Source organism: Mytilus galloprovincialis, chromosome 3 (genome assembly GCF_965363235.1).
Source record: "Mytilus galloprovincialis chromosome 3, xbMytGall1.hap1.1, whole genome shotgun sequence".
NCBI lineage: Eukaryota > Metazoa > Mollusca > Bivalvia > Mytilida > Mytilidae > Mytilus > Mytilus galloprovincialis.
Genome location: NC_134840.1, coordinates 44,375,411 through 44,388,216, shown reverse-complemented (window position 1 = coordinate 44,388,216; position 12,806 = coordinate 44,375,411). Strand labels below are relative to the sequence as shown.

At 32.6% G+C, this 12,806-nt stretch overlaps 1 protein-coding gene across 1 annotated transcript; it reads left to right on the top strand.

Moving 5' to 3' along the window:
* The first annotated feature begins 6,256 nt into the window (after nucleotides 1-6,256).
* On the top strand, nucleotides 6,257-7,845 carry LOC143068056 (mid1-interacting protein 1A-like). Its single transcript, XM_076241798.1, has one exon. The coding sequence runs from the start codon at nucleotides 6,905-6,907 to the stop codon at nucleotides 7,400-7,402; it is 498 nt and encodes a 165-aa protein (XP_076097913.1). The 5' UTR covers nucleotides 6,257-6,904; the 3' UTR covers nucleotides 7,403-7,845.
* The last annotated feature ends 4,961 nt before the right edge of the window (nucleotides 7,846-12,806 follow it).

Here is a 12,806-nt window from a genome sequence, read left to right as displayed (position 1 = left end):
ATAGAAAGCACAATAAGGTTAAAGAGTGCATCCAAGTCGAGGGTATAAACTTTGGTCAAAACATAATTACCTTTAAGTGTGTAAACGTTTTACACCTGAAGTGTATCTGATATTTTTATTTTTTATTATCAGCACAGTATATCAAATGAAGTTCAAAGGTTAGAGTCAAAAACTAAGTTCTCTATTACTTTGAATAGTTCTTAAAGCATAAGCTGTTATAACTATGAATAGGTTATTTTGTTTGGTAAGAATGTTTTATGAACACTGCATTATGGCTGATCTGAAGTTACTTTACTTATGTAGCCCATAATGTTTCGACATATCTATAGTTATTTATTCCACAGGTATTAGGGCATGGACCCCCTTTTTTGGGCCGCACTTTAAAAAAAAAAGTGTTAAAATTTTGTACCATCATTGTGTATAGATGTTCCTGACCATATGAATATTTGGACCATACGCGTATGTCAGACCGTATGGGTATATACTCATATGGTTCGACCGTATGCATATGGTCGGGGTAATTAACAAGTTTACAGTTACTACTTAACTCTTCATAAGGTATGGCACATCTAGTTGTCATGTTATTAAAAAGTTCTTTTTAAAAAAAAAATTTAACTAAATAAAAATAAGCAGTTTCACGCATTTGATTTTAATTACTAGAAACAACTATAGTAAAACATTTTATACAGAATTATAGATTTGTTATTACGCTATAGAATGACAACATGTCGACTTCATATTTTCCAAAATTTCTTGAAAGAACTGTTACGGAATTCCCAAGTCCTCCGTATCACTGCACGAATCTGCTAAGAATGTTAACTTTTCAGTCAAAAGCAAAAAGCGTGTCTGCGAAGGAACGTGCACAACCATGACGTACAAAAGCAGAAAAGCTATGGTACTACCGCGTGGAAATAAATTTCACCCTACGAATACATACAAGAATGCACTTAGCGTTGAAAACTAACTATATGGTATCAATATTTAATGTTCATGTAGCCTTTGCATTATAAAGTTTGTAATATTGAAACGGTTCTAATGCATATTTGAAAAAAAATACCTATATGGTCCAAATACTCATATGGTATAGCCCGTTAATAACCAAACGAGTATATACTCATATGGTCATGACCATACGCGTATGGTCCAAATACTCATATGGTCCGGAACATAGACATATAGCAAGAAGCTTTTCATTTGGGGTTCGTGTGGGTAGACATATAGCAAGAAGCTTTTAACTTGAGGTTTATATGTATAGACATATAGCAAGAAGCTTTTCATTTGGGGTTCGTGTGGGTTGACATATAGCAAGAAGCTTTTCACCTGGGGTTCATATGTATAGACATATAGCAAGAAGCTTTTCATTTGGGGTTCGTGTGGGTTGACATATAGCAAGAAGCTTTTCACTTGGGGTTCATATATATATAGGCATATAGCAAGAAGCTTTTCACTTGGGGTTCATATGTATAGGCATATAGCAAGAAGCTTTTCACCTGGGGTTCGTGTGGGTAGACACATAGCAAGAAGCTTTTCACTTGGGGTTCATATGTATAGGCATATAGCAAGAAGCTTTTCACTTGGGGTTCATATGTATAGGCATATAGCAAGAAGCTTTTCACCTGGGGTTCGTATGGATAGTAAAAAAGGAATTGTAATCGACTAGTAATAGAGTGTTGAGATTTGTTATATGTCTATACATTGTAGAAAATTATTGTAAATATAGAAGGGGGGAAAAAGGGATTCCGTGTCCCAAATACCTGTGATTTATACATTCCTGCGGCTTTCAAATGATTGGATTTGGCCGTTCCTGATGAAGGTTGATATATAGAAAATTGATTTGAATGCCCAAACTTAATAAAGTGTATTTTCATTTATAAAGTACAAAATATAGCATTACTTGGCAGAAAAAAAATCTAATGCATGGTCAGAATGCTTTCTATTCCAGCGTTAACTTTGTCAATCATTTTTAACAGTTTTGCATACAAATTGGCTTGCAGTATGTGATGTCGGGGGGAGGGGGTACAGATCGATGTCACTCGCTATTATGGGACAGAAGATTTTGGTGATATTCATAATTTACAACAGATGATACATATTGGATTTTTTTTTTCATTCTTAAATCTTTACAAAAATTCCAACCCTAATATTGAGGTTCTGCATTTTCCATTTAAATACCGGTATATAGAGTTGTCTTTATTATTTCATTTGATTTCATATACATGTACATGTAAAAGTATATAAAAAACAAACTTTCTAAGCAACCTGGTCATTCGAGTCCGTTTTCATTCTTTCTTTGAAATATCCTGATCTACTTTTAGGGATTTTTTTGTAGAAGGGTCAAAATAAAGATAGTATATCTTATGAATATATTTTGGATTTTATACTTGTTAGATTAAATAAGTTGATCCATGCGCAGGATTTTGAAAAGAGAATTGGGGCTTGAAAGTCAACGTATGGGATGATACATCTACGCCTATGCATTCATATGTCACGTAAAACTCCATCAAAGTGGTCGTGTCCCCTGCTCCTAAAAACGCCTCTAGCTTTTTTATTTGCCACAACCCGACTATGTATGTGATGAACCTTTAACAAACTATCATTAAGTAGACACGAATCAAAAAAAACTATTCTGCATAATAGACTTAAATATAGTTTCTAATCTTTCGACAACAACCACAGAATTTGTGACATTGTCTAAATATGTATAACAGAAAGTTCATGGCTTTGTACTATTATCGATGGACAAGGTCATACTAAAAGAATAATAATCGATTCAAGTGCATACTTTAAAGGTAAAGGTTTAGGTTTATATATAAATAGAAGGGAGTTTGAAATAATCTCTTCTAATCGGGCTGCTACAATCTGTACAATCAAAAGCGGGTTATTTTCCTCAAAGTGATGAATAATTCCTCTTAACCCTTTTTAAGAATGCTACGAAAATCATCAAGTTATACCTTGAAGGTTGATACCTAAATCATTTTCATGAAATGACATGATGAAAGTAGTTGTTATTTTAAAATGATTCTTTTAACTCTAACGAACTAGTGTCACAAAATAATAGGAATCCGACGTTCTTTGGAGAGATTTAGAAAATGTTAAATTATTTAATGAAATATGGGTAATTTCCCGTTTATTTGTGTCACTCGCAGGGACAAATTCAGTTTTTCAAAAGTTTATCACATTTGTATAGACAGCGCTTAACATTGCTGTTAAAAACAATTTCATACAATTTTGCCAATATTACATATTTTGGCATTAGAGGAAACCTTAAACATTACAATTGTATTTGAAGGAAAATGTATAAATTTACTCTAAAGTATAGAGTTAAGCTTTTAAATTATTCTCACAAATCTTAAGAAAATTTTTTAAAAATCTATGAAAATTGCATTTTGAGTTATTTTTAGGCTTTACAGTTTTGTTCTGTTTAGTTAGAAGACGTTATATTACAAGAACATCAAATTGCAAACGTGAAATTGTCATACTTATTGAAGCACTTTCACTTACTTGTGAAATGAATTCAAAGGAAATGAACCTATACTGTTTTCGGATCTAGACATTGCTATTTTAAACTGATAAACATAAAAATGTGTCAAAATGCTGTTATGTGTCCATATATGCTATGTTACAAATGCAAAAATTAAGATTTTTTTCTTCAAATTAACAGTGATAAATACTATTACTTGCTTATTTCCCTATCATTAATAGCGTCATAACTTCTCTTAACCGACACCATACAGTGAAATGTATTGAGTCAGTAAGGTCAGTAGTACTAAGAGCTGAGCTAGACCAGTGAGAATATCTAGAAAAAATCTTAACTTATTTAACAATTAGCTTCGGCCATACAAAATGAAAAAAATATACTTGAGCATATAAAAAATGAAAACAATGTTTATACTTACGATGTATGTTTGATTTATTAATAATAAAAAAAGGTACAATTTGCTTTCCTGCTACGGAATATCATACATTGTAGTATGAAAGTTTTTTTCTCCGTAATATCTGCATTACATTCAGAAGCCTTGAAGAGTTAATAAATTTCAAGGATTTATCTTGATATTTTTATGCCAATAATACTGCATTCTAAGGCTTTATTCATATATGCCCTTGTACTATTATGGATTACCCTGAACTTGAACCTTTTACTGTAACGTATACGATGATTAATAATGTTATTGACCTCTTGAGTTCAAGATCATTTTAAAAGTTAGATCAGTACTATATCGACGTGGCCTTTGTCGGGAATCCAGATCGCTTAAAAAGTATCGGTTTTCATTAAACTATACTTTAGTACTAGTAATGCAATGTAGTATTTTTATGCAAATATTAATCATGTAAATAACCGGAAATAAATCCATATATTTATAGTATGCATAAATTGGAAAAATAATGAAATATTTTTAGTGTCTTTGAAAACTATAGGTTGGTTAATGTTATCGCAAGGAATTTAGAATTTACAAACATTTTACATTTTTATTGCATGGAGCAAAATGTAGACAATATTTGTCGAAAGGCAATTGGCACCTTGCATGTTGTTAGATCTGATTTATAACCCTTTTAACAAAATACCCGACACCTATGCCTAAATTATCCTTAAGTATTACTCTTATTATAGATCTAAATTCTAATCCCAATTTTATACCGAAATAAAAAACTTGTTTTGCTAAAATCATTCTTGTTGTTCCTCTACTCGACTAATATAAGAGTAGATTTATTCGTTGGTTGTTGTTTGCTCAACCGTTCAGTGGCAAATATTTCATGCATGTTTAGGACGAGAACACAAATAAATACATCAGCAATAGAGCGCCGTCCGGAATGAAGGTGGGGGACTTTTGGACTACTACTGGGAAATGAGGGTATATTGAATAAGGCAGAAATTTTCCCCTGCAACAGGACACCTACGAAACCCTTAAAGAGTTGTTCCAAGTGGTCTTATAGTGCAAATAGCGTGGCTCTCTCATCATCATTAACACTCATTAAGAATGGTTCATTCTAAATTTCAGTAAGTGGAAACCTGGACGTTTCCCGTCCTGTCAAATCCATACCGAGGAAGGTCCTTTTTGCTGTTCTGGAAATAAAAATACTTCGAAGAAATGAAATAAGAGGTGCATAGAATATAAGTACATCACATGAGTAAGCTTAAGATTCTATGCAAGTTTCACAAAATTCTGTCAAACAGTTTAGGAGTAGTTGCGAAAAATGGAACATAAAGACGCACGAAAAAGAACGGACAGACACCATCACTTTAGAAAACGAGTGTTTAATTATGAAAGTGGTTGTGGTATGATTTTCAATTAAACAAATAACCACAACCAAAAGGACGAGGGTGTAAACTGTATAGGTGTCCGTCCAAAAAAGGAAAATTTATAATTGGGTACAATTTTCTTGCTTCGATTTCCCGTGTGAAACCAAGAAATTTGCAACCTTGGTGAAACTGAAATATCAAACTGTTAATAGCCACATATTACTGGTAAAATAAGATTTTTATAATATTATTTCGAACGCCGTCATGATTTGGTTGATGTTATGTAATTTCTCTGTCGTATCTAGATGACCACTGATACACATGTTCTAAGATTTTAAACAGTTCTATTATAACTGAGGAGGTAGTTATTGTATGTATACACAATAAAATACTTCAAGAAGTGGGGGAATTGCCTCCCCTGACTCACTCCAACAACGTATGATCTATTATATTATTCAAAAATTATATACTAACATGCATTTTATTCAATCCATCTTGTATGGGAAAGGATTTGTATAAGCACTGCCTTTTTTCCAATCCCTTTGTTTAAATGTACATTTGATATTTGAACAACAATGTAAATTTATCATACAGATGAGATTCATAATTTGGCACCATGTATCCTGTTAGTTAAAAAAATATAGTACTTGACAGTCGGCCTGATTAGATATCTCTCTCTCTCTCTCTCTCTCTCTCTCTCTCTCTCTCTCTCTCTCTCTCTCTCTCTCTCTCTCTCTGATGTGTACGTTTGAAAATTAGGGTCCCTTCCCCCTATCGTGTATCCGCTAGGCCACCGAAGCCACTAAATGAGTTTATCTAATTAAAAGAAACAGTTTAAAGAAATTTCGGATATATATAAAACTGATTAATATGCATGTGAATGTCAATTGTCCTGTGACTATACCATGTATACATGATACGTTTACCTCGGCTAGTAAGATCTTTTATATCAGGGATGGTACAAATATGATCAAAACAAACTACGAAGGAACTTGTGATCGTTACAACCCCATTTTTCACAACCATACAAAATGTCAGGATTTATAGTGTGTTTTAAAAAATATAACGATAATATTAATCCCTCTGTAGATCTACATTGAAATGTAACAGTATATAGACTTAAAAGTCAAAACCAATGTACTGTATCTTCTAAAGAATTCTATGATAATGTGAATCTGAACAAAATTTCTGCAATAAGAAAAAAACATATCATCGATTGTCAACAGAATGATTCATAAATATAATCCCGTGTGGTACCTCTCTATTTTGGTAGCCAGCTGATTATTTAAACCAATGAAATTACAGTATTATGACATGACCTTGAATCATAAATATCATGTGTAAAAATCAATGCTATCACAACCGGAACCATACAAAATTTTCATAACTGAAAAACAACTTTATGTGGTTGAAACGTGTCCAGTGACGCAATATTGATAACAATATTTATGTGTGCTTGCAAAGGATTCAGGTTGACAAACACTGTGTTATACTTTTTATAAATTTTACAGGTATTTTTCGGTCTGTCACCCCTCCATATAAACTCGTCCGAGAAGGAAGTGATCATCACCTGTGAGACTGTCAAACACAAAACAACTTGAGCTGTTTGTGAGTGATTCTAGCAAGAATAATACTATTTGGATTTAAAAACATTAAGTTTTAAACATGCAAAACGAAAAGGATAAATCGTCTGATGTGAAAAGTTCCCTTTTGGATTCTTTGAAGAAATTTGTGGGCGCGGTTGAGGCAATGAATGAAACTGTGATGATTCCAAGTAGACTCAAAGACATGGAAATTTCAGCCTCCTCCAAACCAGTTATCACAGAAAATAACAATAACGAAACGTGCTCTTCTTTACCTGATATCGAACCAGGAACAAGCATGTACAGTTTTTACAAAGTGCTAAATAAACTTGAGAAGGAGATAGTTTCTGGACAGTCTGCAGAAGTTGATGATGCAGATTTCACTGACAGCAGTGACGATAATTCTGACAATTCGGACGATTCTGCAAATATATCGGCAACTAATTTCAAATATCATTTACGGGGACTTTTCAATTCTTTGAATCAAATGACAGCTACTGCCAAAGTTCTAACGGACACGTATGAAACTGAAGTAGGACAATGTACCAGGCATGCTCATTTTTCATCGTTCGCAGTTTAAAGCAGTGGTAACTTTTATGTGAAACACCGCATGCGGAACAAACAGTCATGCCAGTAACAACAGTGAGAGGGTAAAAACTTTCATGAATGCTGATGCAATATTGAAAGGAGAAACGGTACTTGAAACCGGTCGCTTTGCCAGTTTCAAAACTATAAAGTGCAATTTCTGTATGTTTTTTGGCAACATTGATTGAAACATTCGAAACTCTTCTTAGTTGGGGCGTGACTGAGTGTAAGTGTTATTCAAGTCGTTGTCACAATACTGAAGGCATTTAATTTTGTATCAAGTATGGTTGTGAAGAGAGCGTGATTCAATAATTTTAATACGACATGCTTGGTGAATTACACTTAAATTGTTGATGTGTTCACATGTATTATTTATTTAATGTTATTCATGTAAAATGCTTTCTACAGTTTCTTTTGAATATAAAATTATAAAGTTTATTATTTTTTGTTAGTTATATTATCGTGCAGTCTGTAGCTAACCTAAACATCTAAATCTGATGATCATGGTACATACAATTAATGAATGGCTATTATCTATTTTGAATTTATTGAACCATAAAACTAATTTTTGACTCTTCACATTGAATAATCCGCGAAGCGGATTATGTAAAATGTAAAGAGTCAAAAATTAGTTTTATGGTTCAATAAAATCAAAATAAATTATTGCCATTCATTATAAATAAATTTCTATCAAAAATAAGGCTCAACGAACTTTTTATATTATGTATATTAACAATAACAACGTACACACATGTTGGCGTATGAATACACAACGTCAGAGTGGGCGTGTCGCCATCAAAATTGACAACATTGAAAATAAAACTAATAATTTTAACCAATCAGAAGACAGTAAAAACACCATAAATTTATTTATTAAATTATATTCGCGGTTCCAACGTACAAAGTCAACTATATACAATGTAAATGTGTCATTTGTAACCACTAAAATACTATTGTTTCAGAATTTCATCATTCCATACATACACTCCCAAAGTTTCTATTAGTAATAAGGGCTATGAAATTTGAGGAAATATAAACTGTTCTACTTTGCCAGTGAAATATATAGCATTCTCTGATAACGGTAGAAAGTAAAAATGAGCAAAATTAATAAACATCTCCCCAAGTTCAAGTTTGGTTTCGGGTAATTTACCAAACATTTTTGCCACAAGCATTCGTCTCCGATAAAATTTCTATATACCTTCATATAACACAAGGTACTACTTAACTAGGGATTTAGAAAAATGTCAGTCGTTGACGAAATTCCGTTATATGCCGATTTCTCGGGTGTTATATAAAAGTATATAGGATTTTTTTTTTTCTGAGTCGAGGGCCTGTGATTTTTGCTCATATCTGACAACCCGAAACTTGGTCCTATTATAGATATAGGAAGATGTGGTATAAGAGCCAATGAGACAACTCTCCATAAAAAGCCTTGGCTCGCACCGAACAACAAGCTTCATTATACTCTGTATCTGTATGTGTACGTTGAAGATACCAATTCTGGCTTTTACTCAACGGGAGAGAGAGACGTTTATTGGCGGTGTTGGAGAGCAGCCTTGAAGCTCTCAACTGTAACTGCGCATATAATACGGTCTTCCAGTTGGTTCCAGTGTAGTATACTCTTGACAAAGAAAGAGTTTTTATATAGATCGGTGTTGAAAGGAATAGTTTTTAGTGCCTTCGTATTGTTCTTCGCTGAATTTGTCCACTACAATGGTACTTACAAAATTGTCAAATGTTTTAGGTTTGATTTTCCTCTACGGTTTACTTAGCTTTTACCAAGAAAATCTTCGGGATTAATAGCTGGGACCAACCCTTCAACCACTTTGTACAGAAATACCAGCCGTTGACTTGTTCTTCTCGATTGTAGGTTGTCTAGTTCCAACTCGGCTAGCATTTTGGTGACCGACCCCTCTTCTCTAGACATGTAGTCGGCTGTAATGAATCTGGCTGCTCTGCGTTGTTACTTGTATCCTTTCCAATTGATTTATATCATGTTGTGTACGTATGTGGGTCCCATATTATGGCTTCATATTCCATAGTTGATCATACTTATGATATATATGCGGTCTTTTTGCAATCTTTTGGGCAGAAGCGTAGATTTCTTTTTAGAAAGCCGAGCGTCGAATTGGCTTTTTTGGCTACATTTGAGATGTGCGTGGTCCATTTTTAGGTCTTCTGATATTTGTAAGTCTAGGTATGGATTGTGTTGGACTTGTTGTAGTACATGTCCGTCTAGGCTGTACATGTTCTGGCTTTTGTTCTTGATGCTAAGAATATAGCACTTCTTTGCATTGAAGCGCATGCCCCAGTTTTTGGCCCAGACCTCTAGATTTTGGAGGTATCGCTGTAGGAGTGTGTAGTCATGTTGGTTATTTATGTTCCTGTACAGGAGGCAGTCATCTGCGAAAAGTCTGACCGAGGATTGAACTGCATTATTATTCTGGAAGGTCGTTAATGTGGCAGAGGAAGAGAAGGGGTCCTAGTACTGTACCTTGTGGTACACCGGAGTCAACTGAAGCTTCTGATGATTCCTTTCCATCTACGAAAGCTTTCATTTTCCTACTCAGTTTATATGTTGTGAAGATTTTTAAAGAAAAAATAGATTTAAATCAACATGGACATGCGACAGTGTAAGCGGGTCATTTTGGAAAAAAAATAGCTTTTCTCATCACTTGGCGCCCGTCGTCGTTCTATCTTTTACAAAAATCTGAGGAAAATGACAAAACCAAACAAAAAAGTATGTGCTTTACTTTTACATGCTGAAAAAATAGGACATTTTTCAAGTATTACATGAGTCTATGGGAGAAACATTGTGACTTTAACCGGGCATAATAAAAGATGGTCAACACAACTTTATAGAGTAGGGTATAAAACATAGGGTAGGTAGGGATATATTGAACACGCATACTTTTTTGTTTGGCTCAAGCAATACATATTAAATGAGGAGATATTTTTGTCCTGAATTCGATTTTAATATAAAAGGTTGGTTGTTGGAGATGCTTTGACCTTTATAGAGATACACATGCTCTTCTGAGATTGGTGGTTGCTTAAAAACCTCATCCGTTATTAAAAAAGGCTGTATTGTTGCGATGGCGCTTTAAAGTCTAGACACATAATTATAAGCTCATGCAAGGTAAAAATTATTTATACTGTATGTACAATGCATATAGAGGATAACAGAAATCTAGATACATGCGCTTCGACGAGGGAGGCTACAGCTGAAAAAATGGTAAGATTAAACCTTATTCCGTGGGCACAAATCTGGTAATTCGTCTTTGGATGGAGAGTTGTCTCATATCACATGTTCTTTTTTATATTTATATGAAAAAATTTGACCTTAGTTTCTCAAACAAAACAACAACAATATAACATAACAATAATATAGAACTGAAATATTCCACGTGTGTTATGCATGCAAGTATACAAAAACTGTAGTGTATCATAATGACATATATGGTTAAACAAATTAAATGTATAAATAAAATAAAAATAAATAAATAAATAAATAAATAAATAAATAAATAAATAGATAAATAAATAAATAATCTTTATTTCAAGAGGATGATCCCATTAGTTAAAACTAATCTTCCTGAGAGTCCTCAAAATAATAATAACATATTTATAAGTACATAGAGTATTATAAAGTTATATTATACACAATATACAATTGTATTTAAATAATAATGAAAAAGCATATTAATTTGCACAATTGATGAAAAATTTGTAACATTTTGTTTTAAAAGATACAAGTGTATTACTCATTTTTATTTCATTTGGTAAACTGTTCCATATTTGAGAACCTGAATATGTAAATGTTTTCTTTAAAAAATTTGTTTTTGGTTTTGGAAGATTTAATAGTTTTTCATCAGCTGAACGTAAGTTATAATTTTGATTATCAGTAAAATGAAAATTTTCTTGTAAATAGTTAGGAACCATACCTTTTAATGATTTAAATACAAGTATTGCCTTTTGGTATTGAATGCGTTTTTCCACATTTAACCAGCGTAAACTATTAAACAATAAACTGGATGATGTCATTATGTCAGCTTCTACTATAACCCTAGCAGATTTCTTTAATAACTTATTAAGTTTATTTATTCCACTTTCACAACAGCTTCCCCATATATTGCAACAATAATCAAATAATGGCAGAATATAAGCATTAAAATAGATAATACGTATATGCATAGGTAAATATTTTCTTATCTTTTGTAATAAATTGATTCTGTTTGATATAGTACATGACATTTTATCTATCTGCTGATTCCAATTTAGGTTTTTGTCAATATATAAACCAAGAAGTTTTTCACAATCTACATTTTCTATTTGTTCATTTGAAATATTGATATCTAAACTGTTTCCAGTTGAACAAAGTCTTTGTTTTGAACCAACAATCATTGATTTACACTTTTTGGCATTTAATTTCATACAATTTTGCGAACACCAGTTTTCAATTACATGAATATCATTTTGAAGGTTAGAAGTTAACTGAAGTAAATTATTACCTTTATAATGTAATGTAGAATCATCTGCATATAAATCTATTAATTTGTTCTATATTAAGTTGTAAATCATTGATATATAAAATAAATAACAGAAGGCCCAGGATAGAACCTTGTGGTACCCCAGTTTTTATGCATTTAGTATTAGACATGACGTTATTGACCTTAACTTGTTGGCTTCGTTCAAACAAGTATGACTTAAACCAGTCTAGTGTACAATTTGAAACATTATAATATTCAAGTTTTTTCAATAAAATTATATGATTAACCAGATCAAAAGCTTTCTTTAAATCTAAAAATATAACTCCGTTTATCTCTCCATGATCTATATTTGCCAACCATTCATCTACTAATTTAGTAAGTGCAGTAGTACACGAATGTTTAGGTCTGAAACCTGACTGTGTAGTATTAAGAAGGTCATTACTATTTAAAAATATATACAAACTATTAGCTATATGTCGTTCTATGATTTTTGAGAGACAAGGCAAAACTGATATTGGTCTATAATTATCAGGATTACAGGCATCGCCATTTTAAAAATTGGACAAACTCTTGCAGTTTTAAAAATACTTGGAAATTTACCACTTTTGATGCTTAGATTAAATATATATGTCAAGGCTGGTGCAATGACATCGCTGCACATACTCAAAATATTTGGTCCGACATCATCTAAACCAGTTGCTTTAGACTTGTCAAGTTTTTTTAAATACATGTTTACATCTAAAATACACAGTACTTACTAAAATATACAGTACTAGTAAACAAATCAATGTGAATTGTCCATGCATGAACATGCTGGTGACTGTTATAGATTGCAGATACTAGTAATCTATCTGACCTTCAATCATAATAATCCGGACAACTCCGCCGCTTGCACGCCCATTCGTCTGAATA